The sequence below is a fragment of the Limanda limanda genome, chromosome 16, assembly GCF_963576545.1.
Source record: "Limanda limanda chromosome 16, fLimLim1.1, whole genome shotgun sequence".
Taxonomy (NCBI): domain Eukaryota; kingdom Metazoa; phylum Chordata; class Actinopteri; order Pleuronectiformes; family Pleuronectidae; genus Limanda; species Limanda limanda.
Window position 1 is genome coordinate 16699175 of NC_083651.1, and position 23282 is coordinate 16722456.

The window sequence follows — 23282 nt, forward strand, 5'->3', positions numbered from 1 at the left end:
TATATGTAAATGTACATACATGTGTATAAGTATGAGTATATATGTAAATGTTTATAGGCTTATGTATGTGTATATGTTTTTTATTGATGACTATAGAAACCTACCTATTTTAGTCAAGGGACTGGAAAAGAGCTGCTGCAGAAGTTTGTCCTCTGATGTTCTCAGCACCACAACAATGTCTGCAGGAAGAGTGTCTCTGTTCTTCTCCAAAAATCCATTCACATTGTACATCACCTGTAAACAGGGCACACACAATACACATAGATAGTACATTAGCAAGTATTTCTAAAACACAACTTAATCTATACTTTTGTCATGACAGGAATCAAGTCAGTAGATTGCTTGTTGCATTGATCCAAAAGCTCATTTGATACCTTTCCAGCATAATGTTGGATTCCAAAACAAAGCTCTACACGTTTCGGTATCCAGAAATACTTGCAGCGAAGATTGTCGTCAAATTTATCTGTAAGCAAGAAAAGAAAAAGAAACACCAATACAAACTTTACAAATTACACTGAAAATTGATGAAACTATTTTGACCTCTGACCTCTCATTCCATTCAGAATTTTTGTTCGGGGAAACGTGTGAGCATCCGTCAGGTGTAATTCCAGTCTTACCCACTAGGGTCTGGTCCGTGGCCTGAGGGAAGCGGCTCTCCTCATCCAGCAGGGACAACAGGCCCATGGGCTTCTGCAGGAACATGTCCAGAATGGGCCGGTTGTCCTCGTACACCACCAGGCTGGCATCCACTCCCTCACTCTGATATTCCATCTAATTAGAACCAGCAAATGTAGAACAATCTAGTTAATGATTTCTATAAATGACCCAATTAAACAATCTGGGCTAAATATGATTTTCTGCATATGTGGTGAAAAAAAAAGAGAAAAGTTTCTCATCAACAAAACCAAACAGCAGCAGCGTATGTGTGTGTGTGTGTGTGTTTTTGTGTGTGTGTGTGTGTGTGTGTGTATATGGCTGAAGTTTACAGCATAATAGAGTCTTTACTGAATGCATAAAACAGAACAGCTCTGAACTAACAAATAGAGTCACTTACTTATTCATAATTTATTTCAATTTGCAAATAACCCACAGTCATATCATATTATTGCATCTATTTAATTTCAGATCAAAAAGTTGGTTTAAATATATATTTTACAAATAAAGTGGAACCATTGGATCTAAACCGTCCTCATGTATAAGTCATCAACACTGTATAATCAGTTTTTGTGTACAGCCAGAGCCACAGATTTGTTTGATACCCACACTAAGTAAAAGTGCTTTTCCACTGAGTGTCAGGGGCAGCTGGCACTTCTTTGTACAAAAGCAACTTTTCCAGGAATGTGAAGCTGCTTGAAGCTTTATTTAATGTCTAAAGGGGCAAAAGTTGCTTCTAATAACAGTTCCAGTCCTGCAGAGGGCTGGGAAATGATAATTAATGAGCAGTTCTCATGCTAAGTGAAATCCCGCCTCAGTAAATTATTTTGTTTGTATTTCTTCGGGTATTTTTCTTATCATTTGTTGCTGTATGTATTTTTAGGTACAGCACAGTGAGTTTGCACGCAATGGAATTATTACCTCAGCCAAGGAGGTTAGTTCGTTTGTAAGCAAGACTACGCAAAAATTATTGGATGGATTATTATGAAATTTAGTGGATAGATGCAATATGGGTCAGGGAAAAACACAAAAACCTTTGGTACGAATCCGGATCAAAGAGTAGATCCAGGAATCTTTGATCCACATTTGTGAGTCGCCTGCTAACGTATTTGTGTTACCATTCATATTTATACTCAACATAAACAATTAAGAAAATATTTACAAAGACAGTTAAATAAATGACCAAAGTATGTTGGAGGTGTTTATTGTTCTTAATAGCACATGCATCGACTGAATTGAAATCTGGTTTCTTAAGTGACTGTTGGACCTCGGTGGAGGTTTGTGCTTTATTGAGTGCTTTATTGAGTATAAATAAAATTACCTCTCCTTCTTTTCCCTTTAGGAAGAGCGTTGCAGTTAACATAGACTAAAAGGCATTATGGTAAAACCCCTCTTGATTAATGACTTTTCATTTCCATCAAGGAAAATAAAGACTTCTCGCACTTCAGGGTAAACAACTTCATTAAATCAATTAAGAGAGTAATCTGGTGGTGCACAAAAGTACAAACAATCCTTTACACATCACAGCCTGGCTCAGAGAGAAATGTTCATGTTGAGAGTATCTCCTCCCCGATGGATATAAAAACACACATAATAATATAATCACTGATTTCCAGAACAGTGTGTTGTTGTCCTTGTTTGTCGCTTTCATAGAATCTTTCAGAGGTATTTTACATACCACAAAAAGCATCCCTGTGTGTGTAGAACTGACCTGTTCCAGGGCAAATATGTGCTGGTTGAAATAAAACTGGATCTGCTCGTTTGCGATGTTGATACACAGTTGTTCAAACGAGTTCTTTTTGAAATTTTCGAAGCCGAAGATGTCCAGGATTCCCACGTTCATGCCACTCTCCGCCGCACTTCAAAGAGGGAAAAAACGGGGACACACAAACTTCAATTCTTCTATGTCATGGAACGAGCACATCCCCAGCAGCCACATTAATTGATTAAACTTTAATGATAATCCAAGTTCAACCCAAATAAAGACTCTGGTCAGGATGGATTGGAAATGATAAACATCAGCTTTAAAAATAGTCTGAGCTTCTTAAATGTTTGTTATTTCTGTCTCTATTGATTAAACATCCAGTTATTTTCATCCTCTGCACAAACAACACATTTCTAAAACACAGCATGAAGACTTAACACTGGGTGTTTTATATTCGGAGCTCGGAGCTGCTGCTTTCCACGATCCGTCATTAACCGCTGTATGCAGAGGTCACCTTTAGCCTGGGCGACCGGGTTATTAATGGCAATAAGGGAAATGGCAAAGATGAGTGGAATGCAGACAGGAACTCTGAGCTTTTGTACATCTCAGAGATGAGTCCTTGACAGTAGACGCCCATATTTATGAAGGAATTCTTTTGGATCAATGAACAGCCCCTTTGCAGTCTCTCTGATGTCTTTTTAATCATCCCAACATTATTTTCTCTGCACGCAACTCAGTATCAAAAATTTATCGAAACTTTTTTCTGCCCTCCTTATGCTTGCCCATTGATATTCTCCTCTGCAGGTTTGCATCTACCTCTGCAGACTTCCATAAAGGTCGCCAGAGCTTTGCAGAGAGGCCGCCTGATTGCTTGAGACAAAGAAGAAGACAAGAGAGTAGTGGTGGACGTCTGCACTGATGCTCATCACCGGAGCACAACTCACCAGATATTCATGTCAGGCTGCAGCAAGGAGTTGATGCGATTCACTATCCAGCTGAAGAGGCGTCCGTACAAGGCCTTGGACATGGCGTCTCGCACGTCCGTGGCTTTGTCCACGGTGTTCGTGCGGATGATGGTCTCACCTCTGGTGACCACGCACTGAGAGGTTAGCGCCTCCTGGAGCTCCTCAGGGCCGATGCTCAGGAGAGACGCAGCTAAGAAAGAGGGATCAGAACATTTGTTTGATAATGAAGATCTTGTTTGTGGATCTGTTTGCGTCTTTGCATTTTCACAATGCAGTTGCTGTTCTGAACATGTTTCTTAGGCCTGTGATGATGCTGGTTGCAGCTTTCTTCCTGAAACTGTTAAAGTGATCAACAGTTATTGTGCCACAGTAAGTAAAGACCTGTGGCAGCGACCCAAAGAGCTGATTATCTGTTTATTCAAAGTTCAGTGAAGCTCGACTCAGAACGCAGAACTCCTATTGGTAGATAAATGTAAGTGGAAAGTGATTCTGTGCTTTAAGATGCATTATGGTTTCACCTGCACTCAAAAAGTTTTTTCCTTTAATTAAAAAGATGTTAAAAGATGAGATTGACGATTGTTTGGTTTTGTGTTGTGTGTGTAAAAGTGCCCAGCCCACACAGACTCACAATCCATAATGAATCATGTATCACAAAAGAGCATAAACTATTACACAACATAACAAAATATACCCCAGAGTTTTTAACATGTGTCTTTCATTCTTCCTCTCCCACGCGCTGCAGATAAAAATCCACCACTAAAAGGTTTGATTTTTAAAACCAAAAATCATCCAACCACAAAATATGTTAGGACAGATTCCATAAAACATCACACAAATAAAGCATGAAAAATAGACGCTCTCTTTTAATCTCACCTAAATCACATAAAAGTCTCTGTCCTCTCTGGGGAGACCATTAAAACTCCTTGATTCCATGTTGAAAAGAAGGTTATTACCGACTCCTACACCTCACGTAACAACTCACCGTTCTCTAAGGCCTCTGAGTTTGGTACTTCACTCTTATCAGTCTGGTGTTGGGATGTGATGGCTGCAAATTCAATATTGCCTGTGTTCAAAATGGCTGAGAGAATTCTGTAGACAGAGTTGACTTCCTACAGAACAAAAGAACAACACATTAATTTACATAGAACAAAATGGATATACAGATGAAAGCAGTGTAGAGCATTTAGTTGAATATTTAACCACCTCTTCGGTGAAACCAATGTTCCGGAAGCACTCCTGAATTGCGTCAAACTGCTCCGTGTACAGTTTGCTCGACACGATGTCTTGCATGACTTTGCAGTGCTGGTTGTCTATGTACCTGCAGATGCATATAATGTTAGTTTCCACGATAGGAAGTGAAAGACAACAGGATTTCAATGAGAAAAGTTGCAGCGCCAACCTGGGAGGTGTCTTGTCTGGAAGCCTGTAAGTTTTCAGCTTGTCTTGGTGGTAAAGTCCGGCGTATATGTAATAAAATATGTGGAAGTTTTTCTCCCACCTGGAGGACAGGAAAAACAGAGTTGTCAGAAATATGACATGTGCAAATCCAACAAGATCGAGGATGGGCAGTACACACATGGCCTGTTTGATGACCCTCGACTTCTCCAGCAGATATTCGGATATCTTGGCCCCGATCACCACTCCCGTCGGCGTGAACTTCATCTCCAGGTACTTCCCAAAGCGACTGGAGTTGTCATTGATCGCTGTGCAGGCATTTCCAAAGGCCTCCACCAGGGGGTTCACCTGCAAAATCTTTTCACGCAGCGTCCGATTGTTTGCCTGGAAACCAAAACACATTTCTTTAATGAGCTGTGGTATGATTGGTTGATGAGGTTTATGCAGTATTCAGCAGAAACAACGTCAGATTTAACCACAAGAGAATGACCCCACTGCTGTACCTTTCCCAAGAAGGTCAGATGTTGAACAATTAAATGAGCGCTCTCTGTTTTTCCAGCGCCACTCTCCCCACTGATTATGATGCACTAAAAAAAAGAGAGGAAACAAATGGGGTGACAAAAATATTTACATTACAGAAAACACATTATTTAACCACGTAAACGTTTTAAAATGAATTGTATATTGCTTTCAATATTCTTCTTTAAAGTTTTCATCTTCATCATCATTATATTTCTACAGAATACCTGGTCTTTGCAGGATGACACCATGCCTTGGTACGCAGCATCTGCAGTAGCAAAGATGTGTGGAGGGTTGTTGGCGCGCTTCACACCATGATACAGCTTAGAGAACTGAGGAAATACACATTGATACATATTAATATATAATATATTTTTGACCACCAAAAAACATATTAACATGAAAATATCTGTTAAAAGTCATTTTCACACATTAGCTATACACCCACACATTAACATGTTTATGTTCCTCTGTCAAACACAATTTTCAGTTTACAGATGATGTTGTATTGTGATGGGAAAATCTCAAAAAATATAGATCAGAAATGTAACAAGAGAAAAAATGTAGGGAAATTACCGATCGTTTTTTAAAAGAGACTTTAAAATGCTCAATTACACAATGTTTGTGTTGAAAGTAATGTTTTTAAAGTCAGATTTCAGGCCAGATTTTCACCTTGTTTATAGAACACATACAACAATCAGCGACACTATTAAAAAAGGTAGATGGTATAATGTTGTCATAGATTTTTTTAGTTAATTTTTTGCTTTGTATGAGCTCTAATTAACTGAAACTACACAATACAATTTAAATCAGTTGACTAATGGTTCAGTATGACCTCTTTCAAAACATGCCATAGACACACACATATCAGAGTATTATAGTATAGCAGTGTATAGCATATTATGTACGCCCACTACAATAGGACTAATGGCAATTAATCAATCATCATTTCCATGAGAAACTGCTCGGAACATTTGTTTGATTGGTCGAAAGCCAACCTGGGGAGAGTAGATGCTGAGATTCTGGAAAGGGTTGAGAGCGATGAGGATGTCACCGACGTAGGTGTACACCTGGAGCTCATCAAACCTCTTATGGAGATGGCTGATTATTGTCTCCTGCACAAGAAGAAGAAAAAAATACATTGCATCAGGAACATTATACCTTGCGCCGATCAATGCACGATAAGATAAACACGTTAAATCTTACCTCATCTAAGAACTCCAGGTTTACCAGATCATCATCGGGGCAGCTCTCTATTATGAGGGTTTTACGAGTATTGATCCGCTCGTGCCTGAAAGAAGCCAAGGACATGATAATGCCTCAGTAAAGTAACCACCAGATGAGTGGTGGTAGTTTGACTGGCTGGATGTAAGACCCAGTCTCTTCCCAGGTTTGTGTGAAGCCCTTTTAGCCTGATCCCAGGGGACACATCTCCCACTATCAGAGGCTGTGATTGCACTTCATCTGTGTTTTGACCGATCACTATCCAACAAGCCCCAGGGGGCAGAGGTCAACCACCAGCTGGTTCTGTGGGGCTGCAGCAAACCCCAGGGGAGAGTGTGAGAGAAATAGAGACTGTGAGGGCTTTATGTGCCTGTATAAATGTTGTGTATGCGCAGCACACAGTAATGTACTGTTCACAATCAACCCTCTCAAAGAATCGATTCTACCACCGTGTATTTTCTATGTAGCCAAAGCAAAAATTGTAGTGTGTTTTTATTCAGTGGTGTGTAATTGACCACTTAATGAAGTTAAAATGGGTTGAAAATGTACCTTTCCAAGGCTAAGTTTAAACTTAAAGGCTTCACACAAACATGTATTTATCCATAATTTTAACTACGAATATGATATTGCGTATTGTTGGTGTAGGTTTATTAGAAACAAAACGTTTACTTGTAATCTGTTTTTGTTTTTTAAGTATCCTAAATTGAAAAGAATTGACTTGATAATGGGTGTCACAGAGGGCAGCGGTGACAAGTGGTGTAGGTAATGGATGGATGAGGGGATGGATATATGGATGGATATATGGATGAGTGTCATTAAGGAGCACAAACATGTTGTTAAAATAGTTTTTCATTTTTTTTACTGGATTTGCAGGCAATAAGAAAAATACAGAATAGCACCACCTTTTTTCTAAAATTGATGAAAACCCCTTTGGTTACTTCTCGATCTCCAAAACATTAAATAAAAATCCAAATCACAAGATATATCTATATTCTATTACAATAAATAATCAATCACAGTATATAAATAAAGATATTCATGCTTCAGGTCATGAACTGTTTCCTCCTCTGCCTTTGTATTCATCCTGTATTCTGAATATAATGGAAATACTCAACATCTGCTCCTGATAAAGTGACTGTCATCATCATGTCCCTTTGGAGAAGGACTTGAGACCTGTAGCCTCTACTTCCCTCTCTCCTGCTTTGAAGTAAATCACAATATTCCACCTACGGCAGCCACTTTTAAGTTCCCTATGTCTTCATTCTTATCTGAAGTCATTGTGCGCTGATCTGTGGCATGAGAGACTAAACCAGGCGAGCCCAGTTCTCGCCCTACAAGCTCCTAATCCCATTATCCACTTTCACTGTGGACAGGAATTCGGGATCAGGCTCAGGCAGCGACTCTGCACACTCGCGGGAGTAAACAGAGCTGGCACAACATCAAGACTCTCAGTCAAGGGCAGGTTCAGCAAACTCCTTCATAATGAAGATTAAACATTGCCAACGTCAGTAGTATATTTCTCCAGGAAATAACAGGAGGCGTTCTGTGCTGTCATTCACTGACATGAGAGTCATCATATCCTGTTTGACAATAAAATATCTATCCATCTATAACTAAGGAAAAACGTATATAGCTAATTGAAAAACAGCTAATAGAGGAGTAATTCATTTTCAGGAGTAAATTAACCCAGAAAAAGTAATCCATTGACTCTATCACTGGTTTAATCAGACTGGTGGGAAAGTGCTTGGAATCAAAGACTTGTCCCCATCACACAGTTTTCTCATCAACTGGCCTAAATAGCATTTATTAATCTAAGGTTAGTCAGCACAATCACTCCTTCTGAATTAGTCACACTCCCCGAACTTCTCTTTAATCACATACTGTAATGTCCATTACTGGCGCTCATCATCATCATCTCTATGCTGGAGTGTAAGAAGATGATACCCTGCCCCCTACTGGACAAAAAAAACACCAACACTGAGTCAGTGGCTATCTGCAGCAGCAGAGATGACGGCACACAAGTGAGGAAAATAAGCATTGCCACTGTTCTTCAAAGGGCTTTTTTCTATTCCAAATTTATTTCAAAATGACTTACTTGGTTTTGGTTTTGCAGCCCAATTCTTGCTGCTCCTGGATGAGAGAAGACAACTGCTGCCGGAGAGCCAGCTCTTTGCCGTGGGCCTGCTTGATGAAGGGATGCTCCAGGAGGTGGGTCACCGATGGACGTGCCTCGAAATCCTTTATCAGGCATCTTTACAGACACAAAAACAACACACACCGTTACCTCACCTCCACACAAACTATCAGTCAGCAAAAGGCGTCACACGTCACAAAATAAACAGCTAAGTGCGGAGTCACCTGAACATTTTAGAAGGCTGATTTGTCTGGGTCAGCTCAGACTGATGGTCATGCCAGCAGGGAGCAAGTGTTTTAAAGTCTGGGTCACTAATCTGTCGTTGTCTCTCCTCGAGTAACACATGGTCACTGTCACCATGGCCCCGAGTCCAAACAAGCCCTGCTGGGGCAAAGCGGTAAGTCCTATCTGTGATGTGCAGTGTTTGCCAATAGGTGATGTCACTTAGTGATACTGGCCGGCGGCAACACTTCAGCTTCACTTTGTCTTTGCTACAAAGCCTCTCAGAATATTGACTGTGACAACACCGTACACTGAAAACCCAGAGCAACCCGTCCATATTAAAACTGAAGTCATAAGGCCTGAAATCCTCACCTGAACTCAAGAAAGCACCGGCATCAATATTCCACATGTGCTCTGTTCATTTGTTCAGCTAAAGACCTGAAGCATGTGACTGTGTGTGTGCAAAGAGCTACAACACCAACAACTGCAGGCGGAGGGAAGATAGGAGAAAAATACCAATCTAATTACGAGCACCTAATCTACACTCAAATTCTGTTTCTTTTATCAGTTTGTTCGGCTCTGGAAGTTAATTCCATGAATTCATTAGCACCAGGACATTAAGCAGAGGTTGCTGCTATTAGCAGGGCTGTGCTGCCGGGATGCTGCAAGGCGGGCCACTTTGTCACAGGAGTCGGCCCTTTGCCTGCACATGTGCAGACACCGGTGATGGATTTATTATCCTGGACCCCCCCCCACCACCACCCTTCCACTTCTCCCAACACACACATGCAGACCTGACAGGACTGAAAAGGCTTCAGAAACAGCCTGCAAACCTTGATAACATTGTCCAGCCTCCTCACATTGAACTCTGCTGGGCTTTGTTTGGGGAGATTAATTCTGATATGATATCAAACAATCCATTAACCCAGATTACAGAGCTGCAATTCACAAAGTATCCAATGAAAACCATTGCAATGACACTGTAGATGTGTAAAAACCAGTATCACTTAAATGTGTGTTGTCTGGTTTAAGAGGTAATATGCCTTGACGCTGTTTTGATTAATCAATATCTTTAGTGACGAGGCAGAGGGTCTGTTTGTTTTCTCAATTGCTCCCCTTTCACTTCAGCATGTGTTACAAACACACAAATAATTCTCCGGGCAAATTGAATTCTATTTTCTCATTATGGTGGAGGCTCACACACCTCTGCATAGCAGATATTACGGCTGTATATTGTGAGCAACCATTACAGGCCACCCCCTGACATTATTAGCTTTGCACAGTGGAGGCATCGAGAAGTTATCTGGGCCACAGATGGAGCTGATAACTCAGGTGAATTAGTTTGTTCCTCTGTGGCAGATTTACACAAATGAAAGTCGATGAACAGAAAGACAAGAGGGTTGATAAAATCTGGCTATAAAATATCAATTTCGATTCCTTCCATGTCTACATGCACCTTCCCGCCTGCTGATAACATACGATAGCTACTGTTAGGCTATCCCTGCTCAGGCTTTTTTTTACAAATGAATGTTCTATGATTATATACTGGACAAATTCTTTATAAAATACTGTGGGCATTTCTTTATTCATTTTTTCCCATGCATATTCACAGGTAGGGGGCACTAGTTAAAGTAAAATCTATGATTTAAAACATGTAGCTGTAAGTACAAATGTAAAATGTTCCTCCTGTCTTTTCCTATATAAATATATATGCGTGCATGTGTGTGTGTGTGTGTGTGTGTGTGTGTATGCCCCCATACACATCTTACCCTTTAATAATAATTACTAAGATATAACATTATTAAAATCCTTCCATCCATTTATACATATTTATATATAAAGAAATAACAATCTGCCTCAGTTCTTCAGAAACGGTAAAACAGTCTTATTGGATCATTACATTTCTCCATTAACTGTGTGTTTTCACGACCCTTTTAGTAAGTAATTAGATAAGTAAAGTTTATTCAGTATAGTACTTTTCCCAGAGCAAAGTCACAAAGTGCTTCACATAAATAAAATAACACCATAAATGTAGTAATAAACAATAACTGCATGCATTAAAAGACAATTAAAATGCAGGGTTTCAACTACAAGGGGCAAGGTGAGACAAAGGCCTATGGGTTTTCACTTGTCTTTTGAAAGGCTTTAAGAGTTGCTTGGTAAGTAACAGCTTTTTTCTTAAGACTAAAGTCTAAAGACAAAGAGAGGAAGAAGGCTGACAACTTAACGAAGTTAGAGGAGACTTACTGTCCGAGGAAATGACAGAAACTCCTGCACCACTGTTCTGGATTTCGTAAAGTTGGGGAGGGATTTCTGAAACAAAATCACAACATGAAAAAGTCAGCACAGTGTGTGAAAAACAGAATTCATCAAAAGCATATAAACGACACGATCCTTGCTACAAATTAAAGACTTGTCTCCTGAGTTCTGCTGACAAACGACCAGCAGCCGGCAGAGAGGGGCCGGTGGAGACTACTGTGAGGCCGTTGGTCTGAGGAGGAGCTGGTCGGGCTCCAGGTCTCTGGCAGCCACAGAAAAAAGTGACAAATGATAACAGCTCCTCCACTGTCTGGCAGCAAGCATCTGCCATTGGGAGCCAAAAGTTATGGGAGCTAGTTATACCTCTGTCAGCAGCATTTACGGAGGCCATCCATAATGAGGCTAACGCTTTTCAAGTGCACAGGATGACAGGAGGCAGGTCTGTATGGGGAGCCAAGGCTGGACGGACCTGAGTACAGTCATCTGCACGGGGAGCTGACAGCTGGAGGCTGAACCTTTTATCACTGTCAGTAAAACTGTGACACACCCGGCGAAGATATTTATTAACTGCTTTAATTAGCTCGCGCATGTTGGTCCACAGAGCCGTCAATCTATCAAACACGACGTGAGTTTGGATTTAAAACATTTGAAACTCTTTCACAAACAAACCAGAGTGAGATGCTACGCTACACATAAAACCACTACAATATATTCAACGTCTATTTTCCATCTCTTTGAAACGGGTGGGGAGGATGTTGGGGCACAGAGTCTGTCATGTTACGCTGCACTAAGTTGGTGGAGTCTTTGATAAGGATTCAGGCAGCCAATCCTTTCCAAAGTGCAGATCAAAGCCTCTAACTGACTGCTTCAATGCAACCTCTAATATGAGCCTGAAGACACGTTCTCGCCTTGATGTTGTACCACACTGCTTATACATTACAAAGTCAATATAGCAGCACGGCTGATAACACCGTCAACTGTGCTCATTGTGCTTAGCAAATTCAGGCATTCCCCCCCCCCTCTTTCACCATTTGTGAGAGGGCTGGCTCATATTGTAAACACAAATGGCTTATTCCAATCTAGGACCAGGCAGCGCTCGTACTGTCAGACGTTCCTCACAGTGGATTGAGGCAAAAAAAAATCACAGAGGTGTCAAAAGCGTTTGACGGCTGTTACTAAGCCATGAAGGAAGACAAAAATCAGCCCCATGCAGCTGGATTTATAATTCTGCTTTCCATATGATGTTGAATATTCCAGTTTTTCATTCAAGCAATTCTTCAGTTTGAAATGTACATTTGTCTTTGCTACTTTGTGATCAAGACTTTAGAGTCAGACTGATTTGGATTGCTGCACACCTCTGCCAGGGTCCCCTTATTAAACTGACCAACCCCCGAAATATGTCTGAATGTTTTCATCAAGATCCACACATAATTCTTTCCGCCCGATCTCACAACGTTTGAGAAATCAAATGCAGACCTGATCTAGATCTGCACCAAAATTGGTCATGCCCCACCTCTCCACAAAATTTGATGGAGTAATTCTGTGTAATCCTATTAACAAACACACAAACAAAAACAAATCTACAAAATGAAAACAACCTACTTGGCACAGGTAGAAATTGGCAATCATTCCGAAGATGATGTTATCAAACCCTTAAGATTAAGTTTTATGATTGAACCTTGATATTTTACGGTTTAGCCATAAACTATATTGTTAATATATATAAAACAAAAAACACCAATACAATCAAATATATAGAACATAAAGATAATATAAGTAAAGTTTAAATATAAATGCACATCTTTTCTGCATTGTATGAAATACAATTCTGTGAAATAAAAACATATATCGACAAACGTAAACCTTGTTAATATCCGTGAGATAAACCTACCAATAAATCAGTTAGACTCTACTTAGAACCTTTCACTAAAGCTCTGTGCTGTAAATTTAAACTTTAAAACTGTACAATTATTATAAATGCCAATACAAATCTGAAATTATCTGTTTCTGTATCACAAATCAACGGTTTACATCCTCTAGAGCAGAAGGCATGAAAACTCTGGAGGTGATTAATGTGTCACAAGAACAGGAGCCAATACTGAGTTGTTCTCGCAAATGTAAAAGTGGCACAAAGATAAATCTACATTTGCTGTAAAACTATCTTAAAGCTGCCTTGCATAACCTTGCTGATGCAGAATTGATTCTGATACAATTTGAGGAGAACAAAGAGTTTACGCTTGAATTCACTTACAGTATTCATGCATTTCTTTGACTGACTGTAGAGGGCATTGGTTTCTGAAAGCAAAAACACAGTGGCCTTTAGACAAGGTAGTGAGGGCCCAAAATGAAGACCTATCCAGTGAATAGCCCACCCACTTAAAACCTCAACTCATCCATCACCTGAGCCGGAGCACTGGCACTTCTTCGAGCACACATGCATGAGCACGGAGAACTGCTGCCACATTTATCATGTCTGTGGCGGAAACATCACCGAAATGCAGCAGCTCTCCGAACACCGCACATAGCAGTAAAATAAGTGCATCAAAGAAGGAGATGATACAGTAAATGTTAAAATCATCCAACCAGCCAGAAACCTCTGGACATGGGTCAGGACTGGATCAGAGTCTGATGATGACGATGATGAGGTTTCATCCCTTGATTCAAAGACACTCTTTTTACACATAAAATGTGGAAAATCAATTCAGTTATTTTAGATAGTGTCTGGTTTTTACAGTTATGAGAAATTTGTTGAGCTAAACGTTGGCAGGGTTCCGACAGTTTCCAAATGAGCGTACTTCTGACACTCAACTGTGACAGATATCAAAATCATCCAAATGTACTAGAATGGAACTCAGTGGAGCTCAAACCTCCACCAAGGCCCAACAGCTCCAGTTTGAAACCACTTTCCAATTCACTAGATCTGGATTTGTATGTGGATCTGAACCAAATTGCACACACTCAGAAATATCAGTCCCCTTAGGGAATTTTATTCATCAAGATCCATGAATTATTTTCGGAGAAATCAACGACATTGTTAAAAATGATCTCACGATGTTTAAGATAGTGAAAGAAAATCCTGGATCTGTAGAAAATGTTATAGGCTTTATGCCTCATCCTTGCACAAAATTTGATTTCATAGATATCGGTTAAGTAGGTTTTGCGTACTCCTGCTCACTAACAGAGTTAAAACACTTTTACTTTCCTTGACGGATCCGGGATTTCGGGTTCATCTAACGTCAGGACTTCATGGAGCCATGGTAGGTAAGTTGATCGGTCAGACCACAAGTTTGATCCAGACATACATCAAGAACTATTTGGACCAAAATCTTATTGTGGATGATGGTGAATCCCTGACCTTTCCTGTTGTCCATTTAAGGTCACAACACCTACATTACCTACAAGATGGATCAGCACAAAACTCTGGACAGAAATTCATGGTCCCGGGAGGATGATTCCTCATGACTTTTCAGTCCTCTGTCTTTTCCCTCCATTGCCACCTTGAGTTTCACAGTTGTGATTATGAGTGAAACAACATTGATATCCCTGTCCCTCACCAGGTCTGGGTTCCTCTCCCTGAGCCTCATGATTTGATGTGATTAGCCTCTGTTTCCTCTGACACGCCATCATTTACTCCTCTCTCACCCGTTCTCTGCCTCCGCTCTGACAGATACGACTGCTATTAAATATGTGTCTAGTATCTGCGAGCGATCTAGCCGAATAAATGCAACCTTGGGCGTCTTTGCCAATCGCCTCTAACCTTTACAGCGCATTTTACACACACTTTGGTTTAACGTTACATTGGACACTCCGGGGCCGTGCCGAGTAAAGAACATCGGTTCAAGCAATTAACCTTCGCACATATTAAGTATCGCACGCCCCCTTTTGTCTTGAGTGGCTGTAATTAATTTTGCAGTTGATGATTTTACAACTTTACCCTCTGACACGCTCCATTACCTCCATTCATGGTCACCACGGACATCACATACCTGTCGAACACGCTGTAACACCTTCAATTAATTTTGATCACAACAAAGAGCAAAAATCCCTTTGATTCATCAAGAGAACCGAAGTTACAACACCAAAAATATTACAAATGATCTACCAGAGGTTTAAACGCATGCATGGGTGGACAGTGTGTCACAACTCATCAGGCATCAGATATTTCTGAAGCACAAACAGACCACGCACCAAGGTGACCCTAATTCATGGAGCTCATCAGCGTCCCCTCTGACAGATATCAGAGCTGCTCTTATCGTTTATAGCTGCTGGGACAAGAATCCGTGCATGTTTCCACTTGCACAACCAAAACTGGGACATAATGGTTCTCTGCTGCTACTGCTGCTTCACTCTGTATGTTGAGATTGTCCTCACCAAGAAAAATGAAATCTAGGGCCTGACAAGACAGACTGACTTTTTCTTTTGTGTAGCAGACAATAAGGAAATAGTCACACTACAGAGGGCTGACTACACAATATGAGAACATATAAGGAAAATGAATAACATTACCTGCAGCTATGGGAGTATTTTACTGTCTCAGTCTGTTTCAGAAGAAGAGGAAGGATAAGGTGGATGATACGCACAAGATTAACAACATGCCAGTGAAACCTTTAGCCTGGAAACATGCAACTGTAAAATATCTGAATAATGAAAATGCTTATTGCATGTTTTAGTGCTTATATGGATTTCATAAAGCATGCGCTACCCAAGGACAATACTTCAGACAAGGCTTCCCTGGCAATGGTTTGTGATGTATTAAATAAGAAATAAAAAAATCTAGGTCCAAATGTCGAACTTTGCCATCATCAAAACCTGGTGAAGATGAATCTCTTTGATTTAATCGTGAATCACTGTCGCCGCCACTAAAGACCCAAAGGTGAGACGCATTTCCATATTTAGAAAGTTATTCAGACAGGAGTCATAATTTACGGCACGTTTTCCTGTGGTCTGGTCTGCCTCGCCGCGGTGATGAGAAAATATATTTGAGATAAATGACATGTTAACAGAATCATTTCATGGTTCAACACATTCCCCGTGATTTATACCACGACTGAAGCGCCTTTAAAAGGTCCTGATTCACACACAAGAGGGCAGAATATCTATTTTGAGTGGGACAGAGATGGAGAAATGTCAGTCGGAGATATACGTCTGATTCTGTTAACATCCTAGTTATCCCCAAAGTCAAAGACACTAACAAATCTGCAGTAATGAAACAGGATTGGAAATTGACAAGGGCAAATACATATGTCCCCTCTTATTATGTCTGCTGATAAGGAAACATGCCTGACAGAAAGCACTCATCCAGATCCAGGTGACTTAGGGTTAGAATGTTTAAGCTACATTTTCTCCCCACCCAAATAAAGTGCCGTGTTGTTACCCATCCCTCTGCATCCTGCTTTTAACCATCCCCTTTCCCTGTAATCATCCTGAATTCTGGTTAAATTCGGGTGCTGATGAAATACTGCACCGGCTCCCATAATTCCTGCCCCTCAAGCCGCCCGCGTTCCTCCCCTGGCTTGGCAGGGAGGAGATAACATTGTGATGGGGAGGCGATGACAGCCTCATCTCAGTGTGAATGGAGCTCATCAACAATGCAAATTGCAATCAGAAGGGCATATCTCCACCTAACTGAGAGATAATTGCGCGATTGTGCTGATAACAAAAGGTCAACGGCGTGCAGCCACTAAGCTCTCAAATGATTATCAGACACACACACAACGTCTCCAGCAGGGAATATTTCTACAGATTAATCACTGCATTGATTTATAGCAATACAGCAAGACAATATGCTACTGCATATTTTGGATGATACATATTTTAAACACTGATTATTCAGCAGATGCTTCCTTTCATGTAAGAAATAATGGAAAATATAAAAATGCAATGGCAACAAAAACCACAAATGAAACCACAGAGATCCAGTTACAATTCCAAGGAAATAAAAAATAAATGTCAATTTGAAAAAAGCTAATGTCGTTTTCCCCTTTATCACCTCTGCTGTCAAATTCAGTTTGTCATTGTCCTCCTCACTGAAAGAGATGAAACAGTATTTGTGTGTCCTTGTGTGGGCTGCCTCCAGCTGTGTGGCAGGAGCGCCCCCTGGTGGACTCACCGTGGGATCTTGAAGAGGGCTTTGACTGGATGCATCTCAGCCAGGGGGGGGTCTCCGTCTGCCAGCTCGATGGCGGTGATGCCGAGGGACCACACGTCACAGCGGGCGTCGTAGGAGTAATCATACTGCTGTTCACAGGCTATGACCTGGCAACACGACACCACGGTGACCATCTGAGCATTTCCCAATATACAGGTTTCCATCAAAGCACGTTCGGAAAATTAGCAGATTTTACCAAAACATTAGGTATGTTAATAAAGCACTTTATTAACACAGCCTTAGAGAGGCTACCTGATCGTTTAAGGTTCATAAAGCTGAATGTCTCATCTTCTCTTCTACTTTAAGACAAGAATCTGGCAGAGTCACACACATCTATATTTATGGACTATTTAAAACACTGAGAGGTGGGTCAGTTCACTGGGCGCTGCTATGAGCTTCTCCCTCCACAGTCGATAATTATGACAGACACTACATTCTAAAGCCGAGTTTATTCTAATTGCCCATGAGGTGTCTCTCCCCGCCGACCCAATCACCGCACCTCATTCCTGCCACAGAGTCAGCCGAGGGGCCACAGACTCCCGGCTATTAACCTTCAGGCGACCTCGAGAGCTGGGCCCATGGAGGGGAATACACAATGACACAGGGGAGAGCCACACTGAAATAACCCAGGCTCTCCTCCCTCTCTTTCCTCTTCTTTCCTCTCTTTGTATCACATGAAAACAGACTTTGTTCCACTAGGCTCCGAGACACTGGGGCTATTTCACTGCTGCATTACTAGAGAGGAGCGTGTGCATTAAGTATAGAGTCTGACCTCAGGAGCCATCCAGAACGGAGTCCCCACTGAAGTGTTCCTCCGCAGCCGTGCACTGGTCAGTTGAGCTGAAACACCTGGAAAAAAATTAACAAAAATAAAATTAAATCAAGTCTAATAATAATCAAGATTTAGATATTTAGTATTTCTATCAATGTGAAATTACTATGAATAAAAATAGAATTTATAGCAGGGACTAAACGTTTGAATTAATCAATAAATCCTGGCGTATAATTTACTATGGCAACCTGCCAAGCAGTAATAATAATGGGCTATAATCATTTCAAATTATGTGGGACAGATTTTTATCAGCATGGGTCCACTTCGTCTCCGCTACACAGAGGACATAAACTTGCCTGGGGGTGACTCAAAGTCATTTGCCATAACAGTTTTCTTTTAATATGCAAAGGATCAAATAATGCAATTTAAATGAGCAATAACAGCCTTGGGTCCAGGCTACAGTCCGTGGACTAACTGGAATAACCAACTCACTAATGTCCCCTTCTGCTCCAAAGGTATGACTCTGAATAATGGTTATATTGTTTTTTTTTGAAAACATCATGAAGTTGAACTTTGATAGGTTTTCATCTGCCTTTGTTGGTCTGGTGGCAGGATTTGGCAAAAACTACAGGATGTATTATTACAAAACCTGGTGGAAAGATGATGTCAATGAAGAACTCATTCAATTTAGATCCAGATTAGGGGGCAAATCCAGGATCTTTTTTCTAGTTTCTTTAAGATTAAGATAAGACTGATTACCCAGAGATTCATTCATGGTTCTTAAAAAAACAAAAAGATCAATCATGTTTAGGGGTCTCATGTTTATGAGCCACTGGCAGAGGTACGTGCTCTACTGAGTGACATTCTAGATTCTAGTTAAGATCATTTTACCCTTTTAGATATTTGTCTTAAATGTTGTCATGTGAATTCTTGATTTATGACCAAAATCCTGTTTTGAGGTCAGAGTAACCTTTTCGTTTGGTAACCAAATTCAAATCAGTTCATCCTGGAATTGAAGTGGATGTTTGTAGATGTAGTGAATTATGCTCCAGGTGTCGACCAAACCCATAAAGAGATGTAGTGCTGAGCGAAGGACTGGAATGTGTGAAGCACTTTAAACAATTAGTCCTGTGCTTGTGTTCCTCTCCCGTGCTGCTGACACTTTCCACAGATCAGTCAAATACAAAAAGATAATCTCACAATCAACCTCAGAGACAAAGATAAATCTGAGAGGCAATACTCAGGCGTTGATACATTTCTTTCTCTCTAACAATCCATAATGTGGTTTAATTGCCATTTTCAAATTACCAAAGTCGACCAGTTTGACTCCCCCCTCGTTCGTCAGGAGGATGTTGTTCCCTTTGACGTCACGGTGGATAATCCGGTTGTTGTGCAAATGCTGGAGACCCTTTGAAACGAGAGGCCAGAAAACACAAAGTGCTCAGCATGAATCACATTTGTCATTAGTGAAAATCTGAACATGATGAATCCAAAGTTGAGTAGTGGAAGGAGCAGTTAAGGAGAAGAGACATCCATTACCACCTGCCACACTTCACACGCTGAGAATAAATCCTCAGCACGTTCTTTACATGTTTGCATCCCACCTCCTCCCCAACACCAGCAGCTTTGCAGCGGGCCGTCTTACCAACAGGGAGCTGCATAAGATGTATGAGATAACGGGCTCCTGCAGACGCTGGCTTCGCATGAGCAGACCTTTGATGAGTTCTGTGACGGAGCCGCCATTGCACAGCTGGGAGGGAGACAGAGGAACTCACAGTGACTCGTCCATCTTTCACAACACTCCAGATTATGATTCATAGGCAGAGCTGGCCCACACACACACACACACACACACACAAACACACACACACACACAAGCACAAACACACGCACGCAATGCAGCATCACACTGGCAGCATGTAGCATCAACATTCTGTAGATGAGTTGTGAAACTGAGGAAAACTACTTTAAAGAAAAAGGTTTTACTTAGGCTTACGAGTTTTAAACACTTTTGGGGTAAAAAAAAACAACAAACTGTCTTTTGATGCAAGTGAAAATAGCTAAAGGTGCGATGTGTGGTCCTGTAAAAAAAGCCACAACATGACAGTTTGTTTATTCATATTGACAAATTATACAGCCAGGACTATTTCATCAATGGCTGTCGCAATTTTTCTCTAGACAATCTTCATGGGGGTAGCTAGCTAGCTATTTAAGAGGATGAAAACCACACCAGAGTGGTTTGATTAGCTGAACCATAGATGGTATATAATGGTGGACAACGCATCTACTATTCCTCCCACTATCCAGAAGTGAAGCTAGAATAACCCAGATACGAACTCCGCCATCTTGAACATTTGGCGCCGCACTCTGCACATTAGTGAATGGGTGATGGAGCAATGACCTGTGGACAGTGGCGGCTGGTGACATTTTTTTGGGGGGGGCGCACTTGGGCGGCGCGGTTTAAATAGCCCACCGCAATGAGAAAAAAAAAACTCCGGGGTGCTCCGGTCCGGTGCCCGGACCGGGACCGGGACATCCCCGGGGACGTGCTCCTCCGGGACCGTCTCCGGGACCGGTGCACCTCCCCGGGTGCACCTCCCTCCGGTGCTCCGGAGACCGGGACCGGAGCACCTCCCGGAGCACCTCCCCGGGGAGGTGCTCCGGTGCTCCGGTGCTCCGGGAGGTGCTCCGGTCGCGTCCCGGTCGTCCCGGACGTCCCGGTCCCCGGGAATGTGCTCCGGTGCTCCGGGAGGTGACCGAGACCGGGATGTCCCCGGGGACGGTCCCGGAGGAGCACGTCCCCATGCACGTTAACATGTGGTTAAAAATTTCAGCTGATTATTACTGATCGATAAAACTACACACACGACACAGTAAACAACAATGCTTCTATCTGTCCACTGTCTGTCCTCTACCTGTCTCACTCAGTGCTCCGGGACCGGAGCTGCACCTCCGTGCAGATTAAAAGTATCTGCTAACTATGCAGCTCCTGTAGATCAGTGATAAGGTCTCTGATTGGACAGTCCTGTCAGCATGATGTATAAGAAACCCTTTCATTGGCTGTAGGCGCAGGTGAAGTGCGCCCATGGCTCGAACTGTCATCCGCCATTGAGAAGCTGTCCTTGCTCAAATGTTCCTGCCCCTTTTGTTGGCTTCCATAGACTTCCACTTGCCCGGCGCCCACAGGGAGGAGGGGCTTACGGTCTCCGGCACACATTTAATGCTTTAAAACAGTACATTTCTTATTAAATTATTTGATATATAATGTTTTTTGACATGTCATTTTTTTTTTTTTTTTTTTTTTTTCATCTCAAAATTGTAGGGTGGGCGGCGCCCCAGCGCCCTGTATGACGAACCGCCACTGCCTGTGGATACATGTGCTCGACCAATCACGAGTCGGTCTCAGCTTTAACACCAAATAACTAATTAAACCCAAACTTACAAAAATGTTACATTGGGATAAGAACTTCACTAAAATGTCAGAAACCATCTTTGAGAACAATTTATTTAACATGTACTTTGACTATTTAGTTTTGTCCGTGTCCCATCCATTAACCTGGAGAGGGCTGGTCTATCTTTATAAACAGTAAACAGATGTGGCAGTTTTGAAAATACTGGATCCAGGAGCCTCTAATGGACAAAAACTTATATAAAATTTAAAATTATTTGACTCTTGGGGAATCGCACTGAATTCTATATTTTTCAAGAGTAAGGTTACAGACAGCTATTACTTAATTAAGCTCAACGCAAAAAATGGAAATGTGAGGGGGTATATTTTCCAAAATGTAAACATACAACTTTAGCACCAACACACATTTTAAAAATCCATCAAAATGCTATACTGCAGTGTGCTACGGATCCAAACGCGAGTGCTCTGTGATCCAGAACCAGCTGAAAAAAGACTTAATGGTGAGCTCACCTCCAGCACCAGCCACAGCTGTCCGCCTGACAGATTGTCTGACTTGTAGAACATGCCGTAAAACTTCACCACATTGGGGTGGTTGGACAGGGACCTCAAGATGTTGTATTCAGCCTCTATCTCCTCATCCACATCCTTAAGACAGCGACAGACAAGTTGAATTGGATTGTACAATTGCAAGAGATCTAGGTAAGCACATGTAAACAAACCGATACAGTGACAACAGTAATAAGATTGAAATATTTCAGGTTGCATTAGATATCGAAACACTGCAGAATAACGACAATTGAACGCCTAATGCAAGGGTTGTAAACTCGGAAACAGCAGAAAAGGGAGGCACTGGGTGCTAATCTATTTCTGGAAGCACTTTTCTATCAAAGTAAATCTCTGAAGGGACGGAAGAGCAACAGTCAGAGAGGCAGAATTTCTCTTCCTGGATGTCTGAGTGATAATGTCAGCAGTCTAATCAGGGAGAGGGATGGAGGAGGAGGCAGCTTCATCTTCCTGGGCATCGGGGGAGCATCCTGGTGGATATCACTGCCAGGATGGAGATTGTTCCATTCACACAACCACAGGCCCCTCCAGAGACAGAGTGTCACGAGCACAATGCGGTGCAAATGCAGAGTCTACAGCGTTCCTTATCACGCAGACAAACGAGTGGAGGATACAGCCACTCGGAAAGAGCTACACTCTCTGGTGAGGGTGTGTTGGACTTAACATGACAGGAAATAAATGAAAAGGGGAGACATTGATGTATTTCACGGAAGCAAGAACAACTGCATCAAGATGGAGAGAAGGGAAAAAGTAACTTACTCTGTTTGTATGGCTCGCATGCTGAGACAAGTTACATAGTTATAAAGAAAAACACAGAGATTTTAGTCTTTACCTCTTTCGGGCTTCTGTCACAATATTATGAGTTTTTGTAGTCATGAAATAAAACTGTCAGAATAGAGGCTGGTGGGCATTCTTTCCTTCTCCAATACTGATAACAGCAATTTACAGAGAGGAGCAATACACACACATGTCACATCAATGAATAATCTACTTTATCCACACTGTCAACTGCACATCAAGCTTTACATTAAAGTATATTTTAAACTGATACAGGGACATTTGGCGTTGGCTAAGTTTATCCACTCCACAGGAAGTATTTTATGGATCCTGCAAAATATATGCAAAGGACTATGTGGAGGTATGTGCCTTACTCTGTGCTTTTTTAGGCAAATACACAAATGACTAGATCTAGTTGATTTTACAGGAAACCACCACCTTAAAGCAACCCTATGTCACTTTGACTGAGCCACAGCGCCCTCTGCAGCCACATATGGTGATACATTCTGTTGAGCTGTGGGTCTGAGCGATTATG

General features: G+C 41.5%; 1 protein-coding gene across 1 annotated transcript in view; it reads right to left on the reverse strand.

Annotated features, from left to right (window-relative positions):
- Window positions 1-23282, reverse strand: part of myo3b (myosin IIIB) — a 59819-nt gene that overhangs the window by 35327 nt on the left and 1210 nt on the right. Inside the window, exons 3-23 of the mRNA XM_061088905.1 lie at window positions 22730-22750; window positions 21917-22051; window positions 19643-19747; window positions 19306-19405; window positions 17998-18074; window positions 17187-17332; window positions 11066-11131; window positions 8558-8713; window positions 6445-6529; window positions 6237-6353; window positions 5466-5570; window positions 5223-5306; window positions 4901-5103; window positions 4724-4822; window positions 4528-4642; window positions 4307-4433; window positions 3304-3514; window positions 2366-2513; window positions 618-771; window positions 375-463; window positions 105-234 (exon numbers count right to left, since the gene is read on the reverse strand). Of these exons, the coding sequence (XP_060944888.1) occupies window positions 105-234; window positions 375-463; window positions 618-771; window positions 2366-2513; window positions 3304-3514; window positions 4307-4433; window positions 4528-4642; window positions 4724-4822; window positions 4901-5103; window positions 5223-5306; window positions 5466-5570; window positions 6237-6353; window positions 6445-6529; window positions 8558-8713; window positions 11066-11131; window positions 17187-17332; window positions 17998-18074; window positions 19306-19405; window positions 19643-19747; window positions 21917-22051; window positions 22730-22750 (2473 nt within the window). The remainder of the gene's footprint in view (window positions 1-104; window positions 235-374; window positions 464-617; window positions 772-2365; window positions 2514-3303; window positions 3515-4306; window positions 4434-4527; window positions 4643-4723; window positions 4823-4900; window positions 5104-5222; window positions 5307-5465; window positions 5571-6236; window positions 6354-6444; window positions 6530-8557; window positions 8714-11065; window positions 11132-17186; window positions 17333-17997; window positions 18075-19305; window positions 19406-19642; window positions 19748-21916; window positions 22052-22729; window positions 22751-23282) is intronic.